The sequence below is a fragment of the Danio rerio genome, chromosome 11, assembly GCF_052040795.2.
Source record: "Danio rerio strain M-AB ecotype USA chromosome 11, GRCz13ab, whole genome shotgun sequence".
Lineage (NCBI taxonomy): Eukaryota > Metazoa > Chordata > Actinopteri > Cypriniformes > Danionidae > Danio > Danio rerio.
Window position 1 is genome coordinate 47,966,356 of NC_141031.1, and position 25,939 is coordinate 47,992,294.

The 25,939-nt window shown below is 36.5% G+C and overlaps 3 protein-coding genes and 1 long non-coding RNA gene across 25 annotated transcripts in view; 1 reads left to right on the top strand and 3 right to left on the bottom strand.

The window, feature by feature from the left end:
• The window catches only part of tomm20b (translocase of outer mitochondrial membrane 20b), a 575,852-nt gene that overhangs the window by 466,080 nt on the left and 83,833 nt on the right, over positions 1-25,939 (bottom strand). The gene's annotated exons all lie outside the window — the stretch shown is intronic.
• Positions 6-22,907, top strand: LOC137496744 (uncharacterized). 2 transcript variants are annotated; one of them, XR_015503002.1, is made up of 2 exons: positions 6-205; positions 19,061-22,907. It is a non-coding gene; the product is annotated as an uncharacterized LOC137496744 (long non-coding RNA). The 2 variants fall into 2 exon arrangements; XR_015503001.1 differs by lacking the exon at positions 6-205 and adding an exon at positions 14,938-15,057.
• Positions 3,334-13,636, bottom strand: si:dkey-93h22.7. Of its 3 annotated transcripts, XM_087274270.1 has the most exons (11): positions 13,357-13,636; positions 13,251-13,277; positions 10,617-10,928; positions 9,990-10,274; positions 9,066-9,338; positions 6,802-7,098; positions 6,192-6,293; positions 6,076-6,100; positions 5,922-5,988; positions 4,859-4,918; positions 3,334-3,799 (listed from the first exon to the last, which is right to left on the bottom strand). In XM_087274270.1, exons 1-11 carry the CDS (start codon positions 13,382-13,384, stop codon positions 3,743-3,745), a joined length of 1,533 nt encoding a protein of 510 aa, XP_087130396.1. In that variant the 5' UTR covers positions 13,385-13,636; the 3' UTR covers positions 3,334-3,742. The 3 variants fall into 3 exon arrangements, 2 of the variants coding, with proteins under 2 accessions (XP_087130396.1, XP_087130397.1); XR_015502896.1 differs by lacking the exon at positions 4,859-4,918 and having other exon boundaries at positions 3,334-4,400; positions 5,152-5,988; XM_087274271.1 differs by lacking the exon at positions 9,066-9,338.
• Positions 16,147-25,782, bottom strand: LOC101886098 (Fc receptor-like protein 5). Of its 19 annotated transcripts, none has more exons than XR_015502894.1 (9): positions 25,711-25,782; positions 25,584-25,610; positions 23,195-23,455; positions 22,759-23,052; positions 21,972-22,241; positions 19,369-19,662; positions 18,113-19,175; positions 17,621-17,877; positions 16,147-17,513 (listed from the first exon to the last, which is right to left on the bottom strand). XR_015502894.1 is itself a non-coding variant. In XM_087274267.1 (9 exons), the coding sequence occupies exons 4-9, from the start codon at positions 22,826-22,828 to the stop codon at positions 17,432-17,434; spliced, it is 876 nt and encodes a 291-aa protein (XP_087130393.1). In that variant the 5' UTR covers positions 22,829-23,022; positions 23,199-23,455; positions 25,584-25,610; positions 25,711-25,782; the 3' UTR covers positions 16,147-17,431. The 19 variants fall into 19 exon arrangements, 16 of the variants coding, with proteins under 16 accessions (XP_087130393.1, XP_087130389.1, XP_087130392.1 ...); XR_015502893.1 differs by having other exon boundaries at positions 16,147-17,516; XM_087274267.1 differs by having other exon boundaries at positions 17,621-17,645; positions 19,041-19,175; positions 22,759-23,022; positions 23,199-23,455.

Below are 25,939 nucleotides of genomic sequence, written 5' to 3' on the forward strand. Positions count from 1 at the left end.
CACACACGACAGCTGACAGCGCAACACGAACACACAAACACACACAACCGGCGCAGCTGCTGCTTCTGATCCGCTGTCAGACTCCCCGATGAATCGCTTCAATTGAACCGGATCTTTTTGGTGATGCAGGCGAACGCAATGAGAGGTTTTGTTCAAACTAACCGTTCAAAGGAACCGATTTGCTGAAACACATGCTGAAGAGCCAGTAAGTAATGAAATCACGATTGTTTAATGTTTAATAACGAGCTAATTGGGCGACGCGGTGGCGCAGTAGTGCTGTCGCCTTACAGCAAGAAGGTCGCTGGTTCGAGCCTCAGTTGGCGTTTCTGTATAGAGTTTGCATGTTCTCCCCGCGTTCAAGTTGGTTTCCTCCGGGTGCTCCGGTTTCTCCCACAGTCCAAACACATGCGGTACAGGTGAATTGGGTAGGCTAAATTGTCCGTAGTGTATGGTGTAAATGAGTAGTGTGTATGGATGTTTCCCAGAGATGGGTTGCAGCTGGAAGGGCATCCGCTGCGCAAAACATGTTGAAGTTGGCGGTTCATTCCACTGTGGCGACCCCTGATTAAAAAAGGGACTAAGCCGAAAAGAAAATGAATGGATAACAAGCTAATTAGGATAGTAACACAGTTGTGACCGATGCAGTTGAATGATAGCGTATAATCAATTATGTTTACGTTATCACATGAAAAAATACTAATTATTTAGTAAATACTAGTGTTTTTGAACTACAAATTCTTGAATTAATGTGTTGTGGGTATTGTATACACAACAGCTATAGTACTATAAAATGACCCAATACTGTTGCATTCTACAACTATAAGGCATATTATGCTACAATATACCCCAGTTTACTGTAGTACAATCTAAAAATACTACAGTATTTATCACAGTTTATCAGTTCACTGTAGTTATAATACCACAGTATGCTGGAGCATTCAGTAACTAAGAGTTGTAAATACTGTCATATGCCGTATCAGTCTGAAAAATCATAATCGAGTAAATTACCACTACTTGCCTAAAATGCAGTGCAGTAGAGTAAAAGTATATGTTGTGAATATTACTCCAAGTATGAGTAACAAGTAGACCTTTCAAAAGTACTCAAGAGAAGTGAATAGTGAATATTACGCTGTATAAAGCTGATGATTTACATGTAATTTGTGCATGTGTGTGTAAACGTAACATTCTGTAGTGCATTTAGTTATAGCCCAGCAGACACACAACATCATAAGACGTTAATATTAGGTTAGATTTAGGTTGTGACGTCAGGTGACCAAAATTCAATGTCTGGCCAGCATCTGAGGACAACGTCATTTTAATGTAAAATTATGTCATCAAATGATGTTGATATTTGGTTGATTTTGGGTTGGTAGAAAGTAACCAAAATCCAACGTCGAGCCAACATCATAAACTAACGTCATAATGAAGACAAATATTGATAATAATTCATCAGGAATGTACGATGGCCGAGAGAGCTTAACACGAGGCAATTTTAAAAAGCACATGCAATTACAAAAACACCAGCAAATAAAGAAACCATCTTCATCAATTTGACAGCACACGTGTGCAAATCGGTCACAACACTTGCAAATATCCATGTAACACAACAGAAATGTTTCCAGGGGACCCAAAAACATGACGCACCCTGCTGAGATATGGATGCATTATCATGCCATGACTGTTGCTCAGTGAAGGGATTGGTGGTCTTTGAAAATTGAGTTGTTTTTCGTTTATTTTAATATCCTGATTACACAACTTAAAAAAACACACATCGGCTGCGTCCGAAACCGCCTACAACTCAGTAGGTACTGCATTTGAATTTAAACGTACCGCTCGACCGTTAGAAAAGTGCGCTCTATACAGTATGAATGTGAAAAGTATGAATGGAATTCGGACGTACTACATCCTCCATTTTGTCATGGTCACATGACCTACCTGCGTCAGTTGCGTCGCTTCACTCCCATTCATGAATTCTCTCGTAGGGCATCATGGGATAGCGCAACGTGCATGGAATGCGCACTTCAGAACCTCGCCGGAAGTAGTAAGTCATCCGGGTACTTCTCGCATACTGATTTTCCCATTCTATGAATTCACACATACTACTCGGCTCGCATACTGATGTTAGCGTACTATATAGTATGGAAGTATGCAGTTTCAGATGCAGCCAATCATATCTCAGCAGAGTCCGTCATGGTTTTGGGTCCTCTTGAAACATTTCCGTTGTGTTACGTGCATTCAAAGAGCTTAGAATGACCAAGAGACCACACTCAATAGAAAGTTCCATTGCAACAGCAGCGCCTAGCAACAGCCCCGCGATTCCACCATTTTGGAGTGAAAGCGATCGGCTGTCCATTAGATCTTATTGCTGTCGCGATGGCGAACAGCTGCTTCGTTTTTTATTTATTTATTTAAAAAGCGCATTAAAGCTGAGATACAACCAGAAAGACGACAATACAACACTTATTATCACAATCATCAACACTTTTAATGCTTTATTTTACAGACTTATAATATGCTGTTGGTCTATTTTAATTTTTATTCCAGAATGGTCGCTGGGAAATGTTTCCCAAATCGCACTTGAGTGTCGCCTCTTGGTGATTCTGCGCTCTTTGGTGCATATTTGCAAGTGTTGTGACCAATTAGCTGCGCATTTCTTCAGTTGTTTTTACTGTAGTACAGCAATCAACATCTGATAGACGTCATAGTGGCAACGTCAAGCTGTAACATCATTAGACGTTGATATTTGGTTGATTTTAGCTTGGAAGTTGGACTGACGTTGAATTTGACGTCAACCCTATTTTCATTTCCAAACAAAATGCAATGTCCATGACTTTAGGTTTGCTGAGATGTCTTGAGGTAGTTCATTATGATGTTATTTACCCTCTATGAGTGATTTGATTGGACAGGAATCACAGCACTGATTATTCTAATCTCCAGAAATAATACAGTAGTGATTGCAGGCTGAAGGACAGTAGTGGAGTAAAGTACAGATACTGCAGTAAACATGTACTCAAGGAAGAGTAAAAGTACACATTTATAAAACTACTTAGTATACCATTCCTGAGGAAAAACTAGTCAATTACAGTAATTTGAGTTCTGTGCAGTATAATACACTTTATTATCTTATTATTCAAATAAACTGTATAGTATTTATTTATTACGTTAGTATTTTTTCACATCGATTAATAATGATAATTTAAGTGTATTAATTTCAGTTTGAAAAAATAACATTTAATGCAAAATTACTTTCTGTGTATTCAGTGTGAGAATTAAATTAAAGTAAATCAACATACACTGTGTGTGCAAATAAAGAACGACAAACAAACCCACCGATTTTAATCAAAACCTTTAATGTTGTCACTAAAATCAACATTGTTTGCTTTATCAAAACATAATTATTTGTTACTGATTTGTAGTTTTCCCACCCCAGTGTCTCACACACACACACACACACACACACACACACACACACACACACACACACACACACACACACACATAGACAGAGTTATTTCACATGAATCTGACAGTAGACACATTGTTGGCTGCTCTCTCCTCTGATTGGTCACAGTCATGTCAACCCATGAGCGCTTGTCTATTGTCCCGCTATGAATAAAGCTTTGTCTGAATGAATAACATGCGATGAATGAGTGAAGATATGCTTGCGTCTGCGAGGAAACAAACAGTGGATCTCAGTCTCAAACTCAACCAGTGGAGCTGATTAATAAAAGAGTGTGTAGAATTATTCAGGAGCAGCGCCTTCATACAGCAGAGTTTCATCTACAGATTCATCTTCATCCTGCAGACACAAGACAGATATGAACACATCAGTGGTTGAAAGTTGATTACTGAGTACAAAAACATTATTGATAGATTATTTATCCCATGTACTTTAGTAATTTAGAGTAAATACTACAGTGTTTTTGATAAATGTTTAAGTAAAATGCATTATACTGTTTATATATATATATATATTTATTTATTTAACAAACCCCCTATAGTTGTAGAAAACTATAGTATTGGGTCAGTTGTTTATGTTCCTGAAGTTGTTACCATGGTAACCATAGAATCACCACAACAGATCAATTACTATAGTTGAGTTACCATAGCAACTGTAGAATCACATCAACAGAAAAATTACAATAGTTGAGTTACCATAGCAACTGTAGAATCACCTCAACAGATCAATTACCAGAGCTGTTTTATCATCATAGCAACTATAGAATTACCACAACAGATTAATTACCATAGTTGAGTTACCATAGCAACTATAGAATCACCACACCAGACCAACTTCTATAATTGTTGTGTTACTATAGCAACTATGGAATTTCCACAACAGATCAATTACTATAGCTGTTGTATCGCCATAGCAACTTAGAATTACAGCAGATCAATTGCTGTAGTTGAGTTACCATAGCAACTATAGAATCACCACAACAGATCAATTACTATAGTTGTATCACCATAGCAACTATAGAATTACCACAACACATTTAGCTATAGTAGTTTACTTCAAAAGCACTATATTATTTACTTTATTTCTATACTACTGTTTCATGTATGATGGAAGGCAGTTTTTTAACAGTTGTTGTTCGTGATGATGTTTTAATATAGCTTGTTTTCGGGTGTAGAGATCATTCAGAAGTAACATTCCCACAATATTTGCTCAATGATAAAACATTAACAAGACAACATTTACTAAACAGTGCAGAGGACAGTCAGGAGGTTTATAATGTAGTGGAAGGGGAATGAAATCAAAAGCATCATTCTTCAGACATATATGTGTTAACTGTCTGGGATTGAACTGTTATGGAGAATTGATCATGAGATTTGGTCTAAATATAATAAATAATACCTCATTAGAATCACTCATTCTGTTAGCGTGGGTGACGTCTTCATCATAACCCTCCAACATCTGATCAAACAGAAGAAAAACACACACAGAAACACTTTTTGTTTAGTATATTTCAGTTTTCACTACTGTAAACTGTGGTGTTTTGTAATATAATATACCCTGCAGCTGTAGAAAACCACAGTATTGGCTCATTTATTTATATTACTATAAATGTTGTGTTACCATAGCAACAATGGAATTACCACAACAAATCAATTACTATAGTATGTATAATATCACAGCAGATCAAGTACTATAGTTTTGTGTTACCATAGCAACTGTAGTATTGCCACAATAGATTAATAATATGGTTGTGTTACCATAGCAACTGTGGAAATACCACAACAGATAGGTTACTGTAGTTGTTGTGTTACCATAGCAACTGTAGAATTACCACAACAGATCAATTACTGTAGTTTTGTGTTACCATAGCAACTATAGAAAAATACAAGGCCAGGAAATGGCAAAACTGCACTTTTTCGGCAGTGGAAGTTAAAAATTTCTACTAAATAACTTCCTGTTGGGTTTGAGATATCGCTCCAAGAGACTTTTTGTAGGGTTTGGCATATTTAATATGTGTGCCAATTTTCGTACGTGTTTGTGAAATGTAGGCCAGGGGCCAGTCTGTCAAATATGCATAGGTGGCGCTGTTGAGCCATTTTGCCACACCCACTTCCGAAACCTATAAAAATTGACATTTTCTCCACTTTTGGGGCGTGTGCATAGTTTTGTGAGTTTTCGAGCATGTTTAGACAGTCAAAATCGTGATTCATTCTTGAAAATAATAACAATAGTAATAATATTAATTATAATAAGCAAAGCGGTTCCAATAGGGCCTACGCACCACTTAGGTGCTCAGTCCATAATTACACAACAGATCAATTGCTATAGTTTTGTGTTGCCATAGCACCTATGGAATCCTCACAACAGATTCATTCAAGTGTGTTTACTGTAGAATGGCTCATTTACTATAGATTACAGTAGAATGTTCTTATGTTGGTTGATGAAACAAATGCATCCTCACCAGATAATCGTCATCCTCTTCTTCATCTTTAACAGGAATTTTGTTTATCCCGCGTTGTTCATTGAGTCTTGAATGAAAAAAAAAAGAAATCCGATATTAATTCAGCAAGTCTGATTTTATGGCAGATTAATAAATTAACGGAAATAAAACTCACGGGTATTTACTTGAATATCGTCTCCCTGAGGGCATAAATGAAGTGCATTGTTAAACATCCAAAAATGATCAAATATGAACAATAAATATTATCATCTTTTTCAATGATAAACTCACGCAGCATAACCCCATACATGCAGCAAGTCGTCACGGCAACAATCAGCACAGCAAAACAGGTGAAAACGACGACCGCAACCAAAGGAGAAACACTGTTCAGCGCTGAAATAAACACCGGGACAAAAAGTCAAACATTAACCAAAGATACTGAAATTAAATATTACTGAAGATAAATAGAAATAGAAATAAAATCCTGAAATTAAATTTAATACTTTGGAAGAGAAAACGTGTATTAAATATTCAGTATATAAACGTTATCTGTCTTATGGGTTTTTTGGAAATAGGCTCAATTTATAGCTGTGATTTGCCATTTTGGTATCCGTACAGATGATTTTTTAGCTTAGCTTAGCATAGATCATTGAATCGGATTAGACCATTAGCATCTCACTCAAAATATGTAAAATAATTATTTGGTAATTTTCCTATTTTTTTTCTTGTGCACTAAGACCAAATGAGTGCTATTGCATTATGTTACTGTCATATTTTTTATTGCAATATATATATATATGTGATTTTTTTCATCCCAAATGACTTGTGGGATGGTTTCGGAAAGCAGTGAGTGTTGTATTCTGATTAAGCGTCAGTTTGGCTTTAATTTAGTCTTCTTCACCTTCTTCACTGATGATCATCTTCGCGCTGCTGATGCTGCTGCTGTTGTCGAATCTGTCCGCAGCATCACAGTGGTAAAATCCATTACTGTTTCGACTCACAGACAGCGAGAGGAAAGATTCGTCTGAATAGGCCACGGCGTAGAAATCTCCTCGACCCGTCAGTCTGCTGCCATTGTGGAACCAGCGGTACACCGGAAACGTCCCTCGCTCCACTTTACAGAGCAAACCCACACCGACAACCTGGAAATCTTTAATGTGTTTGAAGGGCGTCAGCGTCACAGCGCCACCTACAGGCTCTGAAACACACCACATATACAGCTGAGGTCAGAGTTATTATCCCTCCTGCTGAATAATAACCAAAAATACCCCGTTTATTTTGTAAAGAGGATTTTTTCAACACATTTCTGAACATTTAATAAATTGTCTGGATATTCATCAAGATATTAGTATTCAGCTTAAAGTGACATTTAAAGGCTTTAATAGTGTCATAATCACCAGCGATGAAGCCCGTGCAGATAGCTGGTAAACACTAAACAGCAGTATTGCATAGAACTACAAATCCGCCATCAAATGGACTACAAGATCCAATCATGCACCACTCACACACCTGGCCTAGATCGCCATGATTGCAGACAGGTGCAGCTGAAGCTACTCATTAACTGATTTCTAGGACTATTTATACAGCACATGTAACAGAGGCCAGCTAGTGTGTGTTGTGCAGGTAAATCTCACTCCTCTGACCTCTAAAGGTGCTCTAGCGACAGATACTAGAGGCCAGAGTCTTTAGCCTCCTTGGTAGAACAACCGAGTCCCTTGCGGAAGATTGCCGGTTCGATCCCAGCTCGGAACGGGTTGGGTGGCGTAGGACTGGCGGGGTTACACACTCCTCCCACCACTGCTGATATACAGCCATATCGCACTGCTACTCATGTGATATTGCTCATATATACCATATTATAATGTTTTCTTAATGTTCCCAGTATAGATGCATTAAACAATATCAAAAGGACATTTTTTGGGAAGCAATTGTTTAAATATTGCTTAATGCATCTGTATCAGGGAGATATATCCAGCTGCAGGCCCCCAGCACACACGTTTTAGGCACACACAATCTAGGACACACGATTTAGGCAAACCATATATGGTCGCCACCTATTTAATTTCACAAGTATGGTTTCTTATTTCAGTCATAATTATTATTATATCGTTATGATCATTTTAACATCTCTGCAGTTTCTGAACTCAAATTATGTAAATAAAAATAATTGGTTAAAGACAATTATGACTTTATTCATGTGTCCACAGACACAAAGAAATCATAGACCGTCTAATGTTGGATTAAGTGTAATAAATTAATTCAAGATCTTAATATTATCATACGTGGTTAAAATCACTTTGTTGTAAAATTTAAAAAGCAAACAATAATATATCACTTACTACTACAGTTAATCATTTAAACAATATATATATATATATATATATATATATATATATATATATATATATATATATATATATATATACTTATTATTTTTTTATTATTAATAGTTAATTTGTTCCTATGGCTAAATTTTGGTTTTAAAACAATTTATTGCTTACTATAAATTACTACAGTATTAAATGTGGGAAATCATTAATTAAAAGATTATTAGAAAATTAAGCAAATAAATAAACACTATTAAATCTCTTGAGTAAAATATTAATATAGTGTTATACATTTGTTACATGTAAAAATATTTTTATTACATATAATGTATTATTGCCTATATTAACTTGCTATTATTTCCTTCATCAAAAATTAATGCATTATATAAACTAAACATGTCCAAATTAGATCGTTTAGCAAGGCCAGCAAACGAGTATCTGATATATTATGGTCAGATAATAATGACTGATCGGCTATAATGACTCATTAAAAACTGTTCAGTCTATTATATTGAATGGCGATCGGAAACAATGCTCCCCATTCGGCCGTCTCGATTGCAATATTTGTGAAATATAGTAAAGTAAACACTATTGTTTATTGTGTACAATATTTATTAACCACATATATCAAAATATATCGATGACGATGTTCAAAATGACGTTAATAACACAACATCCGTCGTAACCATATATGGTTTGCCTAGATTGTGTGTCCTAGATTGTGTGTGCCTAAAACGTGTGTGGTTCTGCGGGCCTGCAGCTGGATATTATTGGTATCAGGAGCATTATGAAAATCTATTTTTGTTATTTGGGTTAGTTTGCTGATTGAGCGACGTACCTACAAATAATCTGGTGGGTTCACTCATCACCCAGTTGCCCTCATTACTAGCGTTGCATTTCATGCGTCCCATATCGATGTTCATCTGGATGGGCACACTGAAGACGGCGCTGGTGTTTTGGGTTGTGACGTTGGTGATGATTTGCGTGTGGTTCAGTAATGTGAAGGTGTTTTGGGGAGTTCCTCTCTCAGAACGACACGTGATCATGGCTTTATAATTACCATCCTCAATCTTCACAACGTCAAACAGGATCTCAGGCTTTGTCAAATATTCTAGAAAAAAACAAATTAATTATTTTATTATGTTTCTTCATCAACAAATAGGCATACTGGAACATGTGACACTGAGTAATGATGAAAATTCTGCTGAATAATTACTGTTTATTATTAATGACAGGCTGTTAATTTATTATTTATCTGTTGTCCTCCACATCTCTTCCAAAGCCTTCTGTTGTTCTGATGTGATTTCTGACTTTTTAGCTGTGAAATAATCATTAGCGGAGTGATATGGAGCTGTAATGTGCTCTAAACCTGCCGGAACTACTTTAGCTGTGCCTTTATCTGACAATAACCAAACACCTGAGAGTGACCATCAGCCAATCAGAATCAAACATTCAGCAGACACATACCACATCACTTCAAAATGATGATATGTAGCTCCGCTGGTTCTACGTCACCCAACCTGCTCTGAGCTGGGATCGAACCGGCGACCTTCCGCATGGGAGTTGGTTGCTCTAACAAGGAGGCTAAAGACTATAGCCTCTAGTGATTGTCGCTAGAGCACCTTTAGAGGTCAGCGGAGTGAGGTTTACCTGCACAGCACACACTAGCTGGCCTCCGTTACTGATATATCACAAATTATACTGTACTTTTCACCAAATAAATGCAGTGTGAGTGAGTGAGGTGTGTTATTACTATACAAACCTTTAACATTTACAGTCACAGCTTCACTGCTGGAGTTGTAGATTGTGTCGTTGAACTGGTTTGATGCCACACACGTATAATCGCCTGTATGTCGGGCAGACAGTCTGTGTATGATCAGTGTGTCATTATTCCTGTCGTACTGCATCTGAACTGGCTTGTCGTTCAAGAACCAGTCATAAGAGACGTAGGTTCCTTGGGCCTTTTTGCACTGGAGGGTTAAAGTTTGTCCTTCCCACACATTCAGACTGGAAGGATGTGAAATGATGCCCAGTCCCTTCACTGGAGCTGCAAAACAGGCAATATGTATAAATGCAGATATGTATAACGCACAAACATTTACAACAGACACTGCCTACTGTTAATCCATTGCAATGGTGATGCATAGGCATTTCAGGCTCCGCCCTCTTTTGAAAAGAGCACAATCTCATTTGCATTTAAAGCGACAGTCACCAAAACACCACAATTAGGATCAAAGCCTGAGAGGGTCACATTCAGAGAGCTGGAGAACATTACCTGTGTGCTATTCTCAGCTCTAACTCACACACAAACACTATAGAGACGGCAGAGATGCATTAAATAGGGGCAGGTAGGTCTCCTCTTAATAGTGGTAATCTGTTTGTCACTCACTAATGACTCTGAGCTCCCAGGCGTCACTGTAGGAGCTCTGGATGTCTGTGTTATTGTGTGCGCTGGCCTTGCAGATCAGTCGACCATCGTGATGCTCTCTTACGAATAAAAGTAAGGCGGCTGTATCTCCAGTCAGTGAGGTGTGCTCTGAAATAATCTTATCCATGTTTGTCTCGACGTAAAGCTCATAATGGACCTGCACTGCCGCCGTGTGTCCAGGAATCTCACAGTAGAAATACTCGGATGTGTCCTTTAATGCGATAGATGGACCCTTCAGCACTGGTTTATCAAGCTTTTGTTCGTTCAGGCCTCCTGAAATAGATGAATCAGAGTATTAAAGGGTCAGTTCACCCAAAATTACAATTCTGTCATCTTTTATTCATACTTCACTTATTTAAACCTGTTTGAATTTTTTTTCTTCTGTTAAACATTAAACAAGATATACTGAAGGATGCTGGGAAAAGCAGCCTTTCATCGACTTTCATTGTATTCATTTTGTTCTTATACTCTATAATATTACTATATACTATGTAATAATAATTAAAATATCTGTTAAAGGTGCTGTGTGTAAGTTTTTGACTCTTCTAAAGTATAATATTACCACAATATGTTTGCAGATATTTAAGAAACATGCCAAGTGAACATTCTTGTTTATCTAAAAATAATCGGAATACTGTGTTTGTTTTGGTTTCTTTAACCAGTCCAATGCCAGTTTAGCCAATTATATTTCAGCACCCTCTTAATTGGAAAAATTGCATATTTCAATTATTGATTCAGAAAGTCACTCAAAGCATGCGTCTGTGACTGAAATGCAACCTCTGGTGGACAGTAGCAGACTCGGAAATGAGACGCAGATTCAGAGTTCCACATGAGGTGGTTTTTAATTAGTAAATGATATAAATATAAGTGTGAACACTGTAGGGTGAGCAGGTCACATTGTAACCCCGTGTCCTAACAACACGCTACATGATGAGATACACAGTGATGAGCAGTTTGGCTGTTTGCAGCAGACAAAACAGGACAGAAATGTAAACACAGACATTCAGAAGCACAGAATAGAGCACTCACTGCACTCCAGCACAACACTGAGCTTTATACTCTAATGAATCATATCAAACCTCCTAACATGATTAAATGTAGATGCTGGATCACTGATATGTGAATTGGTATATGAATTTCAAACGGTTTATTTCATTTTCCAGATCTGAGGCTGCTTCGAGGTGTTGGTTGGAACAACAATTTCTTTAAATATGGAGACTATTCCTTCTATCGCGTGCCGTTGCTTTTATTTAAGCATGATTTAAATCTGCCTTGGTCCTCAATCTGGCAACCTGCGCTTTTTTGTTTTGATCCAGGAATGCAATACCTAGTTCAACCACTAGGTGTCAAACCTACATACTGCACCTTACAGTTTCTGTGTTTTGGGCTTCAGTCCCTACTTTTCGTCATTTTCTGACTGAAGTTGGCTCACTGCTCAAATCTTTTTCGTATGTGTAACAAAAAATGTGTCAGATTCTTGGTTCTATATGAAGAACTGTTGTCTATCGACTCTGATTTGAGTTATATAGCTCTCCTGTAATGCTCTTCATTTATTTTCATACACTTGTTTACAATTGTAATTTACCTACCCCTTCTTTTGTTTTGCTAGTCTTTTTTCTTTCTGCAGCTAATGTAGTTTGTATTTTTCCTCTTTGTATTAATTCTTATTAATACTCTTATATTGATCTGCTCATTGTGGTTGTATATTTTCTTTCTGGAAAAAAAAGAAAAGTTTCTGTGTTTTGTGATGTTTATTTGCGGTGGTGAACTGCATTATGGGACGTTGATCTCTGTCCACCTCTGATGTTGAAATCTCAACTCTACAGTTTTACAAAGTGACTTTATTTGACATTTTAGTCTTTTGAAATAATAATATAATGTTTAAGAAATATTTTCCAGAGATGGGTTGCAGCTGGAAGGGCATCCGCTGCGTAAAACATATGCTGGATAATTTGGCGGTTCATTCCGCTGTGGCAACCCCAGATTAATAAAGGGACTAAGCGAAAAAGAAAATGAATAAATGAATGTATAAGAAGTATTATCTTAAAATAAGTCTGTAAAATAAAAGTAAATGCTGCAGTTTAATACAAGGTTTTTATAGCATAATATACAACACCAACCCAGACAATATAGCAGTGCAAACTATTTCACGTTCAGCAAAGTCACTTTTTACAACCTTTAGAGGTTAAAAGGTGTTGGAAGAAAGATCAAGATCCCTTAATGCAACTCAAAAGCAGAAATAAAACATGAATCATTCTGCTTTTTAATTTCATTGTGGGATCTTGACCTTTAGTAGACTGTTTTAAAATGCCAAGAAATTATTCTTAATCTAAATATGCATAAATATGTATTTTATTTAATGTAAAAAGATTTTTAGACATAAAACTACTGCTACACTCACTGACATTTTATTGTCTGTCTTCTGGAAATTACAGGACTATTTTGTTCACAGAAGAAATACACAGGACACAGTAAACCTGAAGCTCTTCTATGATTGCTTTGATGCTTGAAAACACAAAATCTTTTAAGAACATGAAAAACTCTAACCATAACCATATACATGCCAAAATAAACATGCAAACTAAAGCTACTTACCCGTTCTTGCATGCAGAACAGACAGACCTAATGAACAAAGATGCACACAAGTGAGAAAAGAGCTAAATATAAAATAAGTGTAAGATTCATCAGACATTTCCTCCACCTATGAGAATCAGATGCATCGATGTCATCACTGCAGATGAAGAAGAGCACAATATCCACACAGCAGAGGAAGAACTTTTATTATTAATAACGTATTTGACTGCAGATTACCATGCATAAAAAGAGAACAGTTGAGCAGAGCTACTGGGTCCACCCTGAACACTGCATGTGTTGAGCACTGATAGCACAGATGAGCAGTACACACACATTCACATTATCAACACTAATGCTGATGAGCCGCAACTCTCATTCTGTGCCAAATACTCTTTTATTTTATATTTAATTTTTATTAAATGTAAGTTATTTATTATATTTAAGTTATTTCATCTAAATTTTATTGAGTTGTTGGTTGCTTTATTTATTTATTGGTTTATCAATTGATTGGTTTATTTATTGGTTTATTTTTTTGTTATAAAATACCAATAGTCTTGGCATCTCTTTAGAATCTTCAAGCATGATTTTTTTTTTTTTTTTCTTCACTCCCATCAGGTGAAGTTTTTTTTCTCTCTTCGCTGTCGCCACTGCCTCGCATGGTTCAGGATTGGTAGAGCTACGCATCAATGAATTGGCTCTTCAGTGTTTGAACTCTCAGTAATGATTAAATCACACTGAACTGAGCTAAACTGAACTGAACTGAACTTAAAAACTAAAACCTGAACCACACTGTTCCAGTTACTGAACCGCACGGTTCCAGTTACTATGACCATTTATGTGAAGCTGCTTTGACACAATCTACATTGTAAAAGCACTATACAAATAAAGCTGAATTGAATTGAATTGAATGATCAAAAGTGTTTTTTAAATCATTCCTACATTGATCATTTTTTTTCAATGGTAACTTGGTAAACTTCATGATGCCGAATGCGAAGAAAAGGATTCCTTATTCATAAAAGTACATGTCTTTTATGTCTCCTATACATTATTAGTATGTCCTTTCTTAAATTGAGCATTATTATTTTTTTATTCTTTGCAATGATGACCGTCGTTCATTTTTATAGGAACAGCTTTGCTTTATTTCGACATTACACTGAATGAGGATACATTTCGCTTGTATTTTAAAAGTGTTTTTTCCCACTAAAGTAGTCAAAATACTACACACTATTTATGACGTATGTAAAACAGCATTTTACATATGATGTTAGTTGGCAACAGCGCAACTTACTGGTGTAAATAAAATTGGCATTAGCTATATATGAACTAGAGACAAAACTTTACAACCACACTGATCATGTCAAAATAAAATAAAGAAATAACTGAAAGAGTAACAAATAAAAGCTAAATTCTGTCATTGGAGCACTAAAATCTGTTATTAATCTGTTAATTAAATTTATGAGACGTAGGGTTGCCAAATCTTTCACTAATCTGTATTAACAATCAAGCTAAGGATAAACTGTAATTAAAAAAAAAAAAAAAAAAAAAAATATATATATATATATATATATATATATATATATATATATATATAATCATTATTATTATTATTATGTTACTGAGTGCCATTACTGTGGTAGTTTAGTTTAGTTTACTTTACTTTACTTTACTTTACTTTACTTTACTTTACTTTCGCATACCTGGCAACCCTGATTACAGATTGCACGTAACCGCCCCCCGTCTAGTTTTAAATAGCTCGTAACCGATCATTCATTTTTTTCCTCTTCACTACTTGAAAATATACAAAATAAACTGGACTGAACATCAGAAGGTAAGTCTGATGAAACAGATTAATTAACTGTGCTGATTCCTGACTCATGTAATGCATAAATTTGTGTTTGAACTGTGTCCGTCACGTTTACCCCAGATAAGACATTGTTACCATAAACCAGAAAATAAGTAAAACAACTGTATTTTTATAAATATATGCACTATAATACAAGCTTATTAAGTTAGTTAGTGGTGTTTAAAGGACATCCACTGCAGGAGCATTGGATTAAAACAATTAGTAATGATTAAGGAACCAACTAACCAAACTAATGTTAATTATCAGGCCTGTAGCCAGCCTGGTGAAAAAGGGGGTTATTTTTTCTCGAAAGTACCTTTTAGCAGTTATTTACCTAATGTTTAATTTAAATAATGAGATCTAAGTTCTGCATTTAGTGGCATTTTAAGCACATGAACTGACTGTGATTTAACTATTACAGAAACAGATGTGACTGGCTTTATCATATCAAGATAATTATGTCTACATATCTACATCATACCTAGAAAGCTAGTACAATAAAAAAAAATCTCACTAATTTGCATGTATTTACATTTATATGACGCACATTTTATTGATTACAGTTATTTTATTTCACCAAAACTGCACATAATTTATTCTGTGAAAACAAATATTAAGCTTCATCAGTAGTTACGCCTCATTCACACGGGGCTTCAGCGTCAACGCTTGACTGAAGGCGTGTCTGAAGTTGGGGCTGAAGCGATCGTCATTGAAGCGTCAGCCAATGAAATTCAGTCAGCAATAGGCCGCCGCCTAGCTGGTGTATTTGCATACAGCAATCTGATTGGCTGACGCTTCCTTGAAAAGTTGAGCTGGTCCCAACTTCTGCAGCGAGCAACACCTGTGAAGCGGCGCCGACGGATCCACAATGCAGTTCGGCAACGCCTGACGTCACCCATTCAAAGTGAATAAAAAGCGTTGACGCTGACGCCCAGTGTGAATGGAGCATTAGAGCTATTCAGTTTGGCCAAACAGTTGTATTATTGCCTCTGACACAAACTGACACAAACGCTGCGCTAAGTGGAATGCGCGTGATGTATGTGCTCATTTTAAGTACTTGGATAACACAATAAATGTTATACAACCTATTTTTATTTAAGAGTAACATAATCCGAAATATCAGGGGCTTTTGACAATACATCAGGGGCTTAAGCCCCCAAAGCCCCTCGCAACGCCACTGGTTTAGACATGCTTTTAAAATATTTTCTATTATCAATTTTCCAAGCAAACAAAATTCTGTGAATTTTACAATTATTTATTATATTAAAGCTTTACAATCTCAAAAAACCTACGTAAAATTTAAAAACACGAGATCAAAGATGTCACAGTTGTTGGACGGGTTTATCTCTAATCCTACTGTAATAAAACACACCTGAATCTGCTAATGAAGGCCTTCAAAACCGTATGCTAACATGACAACAGTGTGGATATACCGATGTGGATACAGCATATTAATACTGGTTCTTATCGATAAAGTTTTCAACATTACTCTCTATAAGTTGATGCAAGGATATGTTGAACATGTCATCTTTTAATTACTGTTCAGCTTTAGCACAGTTTACAAACAGCTGCATGCTAACATAAGGATGGAGAAATAAATCCTGTTCCTCACTTGAGTTGGATGCGTGTTTTTGTTAGTAAATGTTTTCTTGTATAACGTTGCCACCTTTATTCATGCTACACACTGCAAAAATTGTGTAGCGTTTGTCTTATTTTAAGTCCAAAAATATCCTAAAATTAATAACTCGAAGCATTTTCTAGACAAGCAAGAAGTATTCAGATATATGTCAGAAATAAGCAAAATAATAAAGTGAGTAAATCAACGTATTTCAAAGTGAAAACTAGATTATTTATCTTACTCCATTGTTAGATTATTTTGCATGTTTTAAGAAAAAACTCACTTTTGACTCACTATTTCTAAAAACAAGACAACATTTTTTGCTTCTTGAAATAAAATGCTAGAAAATGCTTCTTGATTTAAGAATATTATTAGATATTTGGACTAGAAACAAGACAAAAACTCAAGCTTTTTTTTGCAGTATACTGCATTCATGTTGCATTCTCAGACATTATTTAGAGTTGTAAAATAATAAGCAGCAAGTTTTAGTTTGTAATTAACAGCAAAGTATTCAAAGACAAAGCAGTGCAATTATTGGTACCGTTTATCCTGAAGCTTATTGGTAGTCTATTGACCCAATTACATACTGGTCCAAAAATACACCAGTTCTCTGTATCCCAACAACAGTGATATACAAATTTTCCTTTAATGGTTTTTGTAAACAGTTGATGTTGTCGAATTGATTCCAGACGTGTGTTGAGGCTGAAGGTAAACTGCTGCATTCTGTCCTCCAGCTCGGTTTTATGCCTCAAATTCCATGATAACAGCTTTCATTTTCAGAGTTTGTGGTTCCGGGGAAACATCAGCTGCTGGATCGTTCACACTGCTGAGGTCAACACATGAGGAAAACTTTAATGTAGACCATATTATACAAATAACACAAAGAATATGTCATAAGATAAAAAACAAATACACTATAGGAAAACTCACATTATACGGTCAGTTTGGACACACTCTGACAAATGAAGAGAGAAAAGCATCAAAATTAACCGTGAAAACACTCTTAAAACTGACAAATTCTAAACATATGGAAATTAATAAACAAATAGGATCTAAACAGAAACATTTAACCAAAAAGAATATGACAAAATCTAATAAAAAATGTTAAAACCAAACACAATTAAGAACAACAGAACTAAAATAATAGGGTAACACTTTACAATAAGGTTCATTAGTTAATGCATTAACTAACATGAATTAATAATGTACAGCATTGATTAATCATAATTGAACATTTACTAATGCATTATTAACATCCAAGTCAATGCTTGTTAACATTAGTTAATCCACCATGAGTTAACATGAACTAACAATGAACTACTGTATTTTCATTAACTAACATTGTCTAACATGAACAAATACAGTAGTAAATGTATTGTTCATTGTTTGTTCATGTTAGTAAATGCATTAATTAACATTAACTAATGAACCTTATTGTAACATGTGACCAATAATATTTTAATATCATAAATTCTAACTGAATTTTAAAAATGTGGCCTTGTCAACAAACAGCACTGACGTTAGTAACTGGAAATAAACTAAGCTAAAACAGAAATAAACATAAAAAACTAAACTAATTAAAAATCCATTTCTAAATGGCTAAAAACAACAACAATCGTAATTGTTTGATAGTGGCTAATTAATATAATTAGGACAACCTCATTCATACATTTTAGTACAATCTGCTCTTCCCACAGTGAGGGGTTGGTTTAGGTTTATCCCTGCAGGCACAGGACATCAACATGACGTCATATTGATGTTGTACCCTAACGTACCCCAACGTCATGGAGACGTTAGATTTTGTTTGGAAATGAAAATAGGGTTGACATCACAACTCAACGGCAGGCCAACGTCAATGTTCAATGTTCAACCTAAAATCAACCACATATCAACGTCTTATCATGTTACGTTGTATGGACGCTACCACTGTGACGTCTATCAGATGTAGGATTTTGGTCATTTTCCAACACAACCTAAAATCAACCAAAAATCAACGTAATTTGATGTCGTTATTGGACGTCAAAATAACATTGTCCTTAGACGCTGACTAGACGTTGAATTTTGGTCACCTGACGTCATGATCTAAATCTAACCTAATAATAACGTCTTATGTTGTGTGCCTGCTGGGATACTTTAAAAACTCCACTTTTTCATACGAATAAATCATATCAATTTATACAAATTAGACACTTTTCTGACAATACGTAAAATATTAACGTTTTCTTGTGAGTTTGGGCTGAAAAACAAGTGTATTCGATTAAAAATATAAGCATATTAGATTAAAAAAAATTAAATAAAGAAAACTGAAATTGAAAAAACTGAAAACTAAATAGTATAAGTGTGAACTGACGATTGCTGTGCTGTTTGCAGGTGTGGTTTTTGCGCTCGATGTTCCAGAACATAAAGATTGATCCTCCGACGATCACCATCGACAGAAAACCACAGAAGACTAATGCGATGACCTCCATCGACGGCAATGCAGGATCTGTAAAGAACATACAGAAGCACCATCAGCTGGTGTGTATGGATGTTCCCCAGTGATGGGTTGCAGCTGGAAGGGCACCTGCTGCGTAAAACATATGCTGGATAAGTTGGCGGTTCATCCCGCTGTGGCGACCCCAGATTAATAAAAGGACTAGGCCGAAAAGAAAATGAACGAATGAATGTAAATCGCTCACCTGTCCTCAGAACGAAGACTTCTGCACTCTCCAGCCAGACGGAGCTCTCGTTGAAACTGTCCCGTACACAGCATCGATAATAGCCAGAGTTGATATCTGTGAGGATTAAGATCTGTCCGCGATCACTGACAGCGTGAGCGTCGCCCCCTGCTGGAAGGGAGGAATGGTTCACAGACCAGGAGAACTGCGGGAACGTTCCTCTTTCTGGGACGCATTTGAGAAGAGCAGCTGCTGTCATCGCATTGACGTCATGGAGGTACGTCACCATCACATGCACAGCGCCACCTACAGGAACTGACACACATGGGTTAACAGAGAGATTTTAGATACTAGTATTAAGGTTTTCAGTTTATTAGCGTCAGTGCATCAGTGTACCCCAGGAGATTGTTCTAAAATTAACAATAGGCGAAATCCGTTTAGTAGTCCGCTTTTTTTTTACAATTATTACAGATGTTTTAAGGCTGTAAACCCCCTCACTACACACTTTATAGACTTTTCTCAGACAGGCATTAACATTCACACACTGTTTAAACACTCTCAAATTCAAATCTTAGCATTACAGAATGAAACCAAAACATAAAACCATTTGATCTTCGCTTATTTATTCTGTAATGGCTCCCAACGGCAGCGTAACTTCTACCTTCCTTTTGCATGTCCAGAAGTTCAGCTTTTTGTGCGATGGTTAGCAAGTCAAGTCAAGTTGAGCTTTATTGTCATTCCGCTACATGTGTGGACATACAGAGGAACCAAATGTCATGTCTTACAGGGCAGCATAAAATAATCATAAATAAAAACACAACACCGGACATAAGAGCTATTTCAAAAAACCTATTTATAACTAACATATTCTATACTTAACTATACACATAAGACAGGCTATACAAGTATATATTCCTCTGCCTTTTGGGTGCTACTGCAGGTGACTTTGTCAGTGCAGAAAGTTTCGTCGACAGTTTCGAAGAAAGCTTGCAAACATACAGTCCAACACTTCAGAGTCACACTGTTAGCGATTAAATTGATCAATTGGTACCGGGCCACAAAAGAGATCATAAATTATTTCTGTAGAAAATATTCCCACCGCGACTTGGATTCTTCCACTCACCCCCACCATCTTAGTTAAATGGACTATGTCAAAATCCACCACGAAGCGGGAAGAATGATCGCTAGAATATAGCGCAGTGGTGGTTGTTTACAGTTTAAAGCTATAAAACAGGTAATATAGAGTCCAAATCAGCAGAGCATTTAAGGATTGTGCATATAACGTTATGTGTGCGTGAATCGCTAAGTAACCCAAAATCATTGCAATATGTATCTGTATGGAGTTTCACATAATCATACTCATTAGGGCTGTAACATGCCAATGCATACATGTAATTGGGCTATACGGTTGTATTATTGTTAATATGTTCGTCAGTTGAAATGTTTGGCACAGATGTTTTGTATTTGATGCCTATAAACCTTGATTGAAACCTAATCAGACCGCGATAGTGTGACTAGCGCATGCGCACTGAGTTGTTCATGATTAACCTGGATGCACGTGAAGAACCAAACCCCCCCAGCCCACACCGGTCCGTTGTAAAATTGAAAAAACGTTGACCGGTCCGCGGTGATAACAAGGTTGGGGACTACTGCTGTAGTGTACAGATGTAACCCCGCCAGTCCTACGCCACCCAACCCGCTCCAAGCTGGTATCGAACCGGCAACCTTCTGCATGGGAGTCGGTTGCTCTGACAAGGAGGCTAAAAATCATGGCCTCTAGCATTTGTCGTTAGAGCACCTTTAGAGGTCAGAGGAGTGAGGTTTACCTGCACAGCACCTATTACACAGACACGGCACAGACATTGACATGGGTCTACAGCCAATCAAGATGCAGAACACAGGCGCTGCAGAAAAAAAAGCATGTCAAATTGCACAAAACAATTGCAAAAGGGGAACTGCGTTATAGCGAGGGATCACTTATTCCTATTTCAGTTATTTGGCAAGGCAACATTTTTCATTTTAATTAGCATTTAGCATTTAATTTAGCATTAGCATGATTTTTAGCATTTAGATTTTATTTTAGTTTATTGATTTAGCAATACTAAATTATTTTACATTTGTAAATGTTACTATTAACATTTCATTATTTTATTTAGAACTTGATGATCTTTATTATTTTAAAGACTTAACCAAGACAGTTAGCGTGATGAGTTTGATGAGCTGTATGAGACGGGTTCATCCGCATGTCTAGCAGGTATATCAATAAATATACTGATGTGCAGATCATGCTTCTGGCTGGTCGTGTATCCTATCTTTACCGCTTCAGTGGTGTTGCTCGCTGCAGAAGTTGGGAAATTTCTAAACTTTTCAAGTGCCAACAGAAGCGTCAGCCAATCAGATTGCTTTATGCAAATACCCCAGCTCATACTGTAGCTGATTGTGGACTACATTCATTGGCTGACGCTGCTATGACGCTCACGTCAGGCTGAACTTCAGACACGCCCTCTGTCAAGTGTTGATGCTAGTAATGTGAGCTGGAAATGAACGTTTGTGAAATGTTCAGGACTGATTGGTACTAAACTCGATACTTAGTGTGCACTAGGCTTTAGTATCTCTGCGCTCACCCACGTGTAAGTGCACAGGGTCCGACAGCAGCATCCGGGTGTCTGTTTGAGCTCTACACCGAGCGGAACCCAGATCTTGCCCCATAAGGATTGGCACAGAGAAGCTGGAGCTCAGAGCATCCACATGTTTCTGCTCCAGCTGCCGTCCGTCCAGCAGGAGAGTAAAGAGCAGCGGCGGAGAGCCAGACGCCACAGCACAGCTGATGTTGGCCTGCAGGGCGGCGCCGTCCCACCACACCCACAGAGACGCAGACAGCTGAGAGATGTGCTCTGAAAAACACAACGTCAGCACTGAAACATAAACACACCTGCTGTTTAACCTGTGTGTGTTGTTCAGATTGACTTCCCCTTGGTGATGTTGGGGCTGTTTTTGCTCCATTGACCTCCATTATAATCACATTTATTGATTGTAAAGCCATGACATCATGCATTCTTGATTGTTGCTGGCTTTTCCTGATGGAAAGAGGTAAAATGTGTAATTTTTACAGTTTGCAATCAATAAATGTGATTATAATGGAAGTCAAAAGGGGTCGAAAACAGCGCCAACATCAGCAAAGGAGAGTCAATCAAAGTGTACTGTTGAGTTTTTGAACATTTTCAAAGCAACTTCCCAAAATATGTGTCAAAATAAGAGTTGTCCATTAAAATCATCCTATTTGCTGAAACACACAGAAAGTCATGGCCAAATTAAGACTCAAAATCAACCCACGTGGATGAAAACGACCCAACAGCACACATGGGTTAAAGCTCTTCTACAATAAAATTAGTTTAAAAGCAAATGTCGTACTCTTGACGATGACCTGTATGTTGGGGCTGCTGGAGAATCTCGGGTTGACCGTCACCTGGTTTTCAGCCATGCAGGAGTATATCCCAGCATGCCGTTCACCTGCGCTGTCCACCGTGAGTGTGTCTGCATTGATGCGGTAGAGTCCTGAAGACGGATTCACCTGCTGCTGATTATGAAACCAGCTGAAGGACAGATGTGTTCCCTTCCGGACCTCACAGCGCAGAACCAGCTTCTGTCCTTCATACAGCAGCGGCGGGTGTGGGTCTGCAGATACACGAGCGCCCAACACTGGAACTGACACCACAACACTGTTCACACACAAACTAATACACGCTGTGCTGAAATTGGACTTTTAAAGCATGCATAGTTTTGATTTTACTTGTACATTAATAATGCGCACTATTAAAATAAAGACTGTCAGTATTAGTGTACTCACTCACTGTCTGGAAGGGGATCGTGTTGCTGCTCAGTCCTCCGTTGGTCACCCTGCAGGAGTATTCGCCCTCTGACCCCTCGGTGACCTGGAGGTCAAAGGTCACGTTGACGTTGTGCTCTGTTGCAATGAGACCTTCAGTGTCCTTCCAGAGTTCAAAGGTTAAAGGTGAAAGCCAGTCTGGAACTTTGCATTCGAACTGGACTTGAGACCCTCGATAAGCAAGACGGGGTCCAAAGAGAACCGGTTTCAGACGCAAACCAGCTGTAGAGCACAAACACACTTCAAAACCACACACTGATCAGTATTAAACACTCATGCAGCTTTTGAGTATGTCTTATTACTTTATTTTACGGTGTCATTATTACTCGTTTCATGTGTCAGAGAGTATTAGCGGATTATATGTAATCTAGATAACATAATAGGTTTACAAAAAATCAAGTACATGTAATTAAACTACTTTTAGAAATACTCGTAATCAGACTACTGTTACTTTTTATCAGTCACATGATTGCTTATTTACACAATGGCAATAAGTTGTTCATAATTCTTATATACATTTGTGATTTTCTCATTTACATTGTTGCTGTTATCTGATGTTTTTAAAATGAAATATTTGAATATTTGCTGTGAATTTAATGTTATTCAATATTGTTTTTTGTAATCTTGTTGTTTTTTTAAATGCACCTAATATGAAGTGATGTTTTAAACTCATCAGCTGTGCTTTAGTGTTATTCAGTGTTACTCTAAGCGAACACTAACAGAGAACTATTGTAAAGCATTGACTGTCCATCATTGCACTTTAAACAGATGATGTTGAGGCTCTTGATGATGATGAAGAATGAAGGTATTTTTACTTTCTATTTGTCAAAATATCACAAGATTATCTTGTTTCAATATATGTGACGGCAGATAAGGGTAAGCACAAAAGTAATTTAAAAGTAATCTACAAAAGAGCACAAAAGTAATGTAAATGAAATCCAAAAATAATGTACAAAAGAGCACAAAAATAATCTAAATGTAATCAATAAGTAATGTACAAAAGAGCACAAAAATAATTAACTGTAATCCAAAGCTAATGTACAAAAGAGCACCAAAGTAATGTAAATGTAATCAGAAGGTAATCTACAAAACAGCACAAAAGTAATCTAAATGTAATCAATAAGTAATCTACAAAGACCACAAAAGTAATGTAAATGTAATCCAAAAGTAATGTATAATAGAGCACCAAAGTAATCTAAATATAATTTATAAGTAATCTACAAAAGAGCACAAAAGTAATGTAAATGTAATCCAAAGGTAATTTACAAAAGAGCACAAAAGTCATCTAAATGTAATCCAAAGGTAATGTATGAAAGAGCACAAAATTAATCTAAATGTAATCCAAAGTAATCTACAAGAGCTAAGAAGTAATCTAAATGTAATCAATAAGTAATCTACAAAGAGCACAAAAGTAATCTAAATGTAGTCTAAAAGTAGTGTACAAAAGAGGACAAAAGTAATGTAAAAGTAATCAATAAGTATTCTTCAAAAGTAATCAAAACGTAATCTAGAAGTAATCTACGAAAGAGCACAAAATTAATCTAAATGTAATCCAAAATAATTATCTACAAAAGTAATCGAAATGCAATCAATAAGTTCTCTACAAAAGAGCACAAAGGTAATCTAAACGTAATCAAAGTAATCTACAAAAGAGCTCAAAGGTAATTTAAACAGAATCAAAAAGTAATCTACGAAAAGCACAAAAGTTTTCTAAAAGTAATCTACAAAGAGCACAAAAGAAATGTAAATGTTATCAATAGGTTCTCTACAAAAGAGAACAAAAGTAATCTAAATGTAATCCAAAAGTAATCTACAAGAGCTCAAAAGTAATTTAAATGTAATCCAAACATGATCTACAAAAGTAATTTAAATGTATTTTAAAATTATTCTACAAAAGTAATCCAAATGTAATCTAAACGTAATCTACAAAAGAGCACAAAAATAACTTGCACTACCATAAATGAGTAATTTAAGAAGTTAATATCGACTGCACATTCTGCCATATAATTTGTAATCAGTAACTGATTAATATTCATATATAATCCAGCCAGATCTGCATGTACCTACTGTAGAATAACAAAAAATCTTGCATAATTACTTGCAAATTACTTTAAACAACCATCATCAACCCTCGCCATATACATGTAGTATTTAATATTACTTAGTACTTAATTATATGCATTAGTTACTCTATAAACAAGTACAATGCAAAATAACATGTGAACAAACTTTATGAAAAAAACAGCAGTCAAATGCAATAAACAACAAGAAAATGTTTGTAAAATAATAAAAAGACATTTAAACGAGCGTTCAGCACAAGCTTAGTGAAATCAAGAAATAATAGGAGTACCGATTTTGGCCACAGGTCCCAATGAAACTGCGACACAAAGGAGAATGCAGTGCATAAATACAGTGAGGTTTAAACTTTGTGAATATTTAGCGGATTATCTTCTGTAGTGAATGTTTCTTCAACTCACCGCCAAGTGACATGAAGAGAAAACACAGGCTTCGGCTCATCATACACTCACATACTGACATTGTGTGTGTGTGAGTAAAAAAGAGAGAGAGTGTGTGTGTTTGTATTTGTGTGTATGTGTGTGTATATGTTTGTGTGTGTGATATCAGCGAGCCGCAGGTCTTTCTCATCTTGTGTTCATCAGAGATAATGATGGAGCTTCACGTAAGGAGTCATTTTTACATAATTGT

Excerpts from the sequence above, each read along its gene's own strand:
- LOC101886098 (XM_087274254.1), bottom strand. The coding sequence starts at position 25,771 with ATGTCAGTATGTGAGTGTATGATGAGCCGAAGCCTGTGTTTTCTCTTC. Across the intron at positions 25,611-25,710 it reads TCTCTTCATGTCACTTGGCG|TTTCATTGGGACCTGTGGCC; the intron begins GTGAGTTGAAGA and ends TTTGTGTCGCAG. Across the intron at positions 17,517-17,620 it reads GTCCAAACTGACCGTATAAT|CAGTGTGAACGATCCAGCAG; the intron begins GTGAGTTTTCCT and ends TGTTGACCTCAG.
- si:dkey-93h22.7 (XM_087274270.1), bottom strand. The coding sequence starts at position 13,384 with ATGACATCGATGCATCTGATTCTCATAG. Across the intron at positions 13,278-13,356 it reads GATGCATCTGATTCTCATAG|GTCTGTCTGTTCTGCATGCA; the intron begins GTGGAGGAAATG and ends TTTGTTCATTAG. Across the intron at positions 6,294-6,801 it reads GATGATCATCAGTGAAGAAG|CGCTGAACAGTGTTTCTCCT; the intron begins GTGAAGAAGACT and ends TGTTTATTTCAG.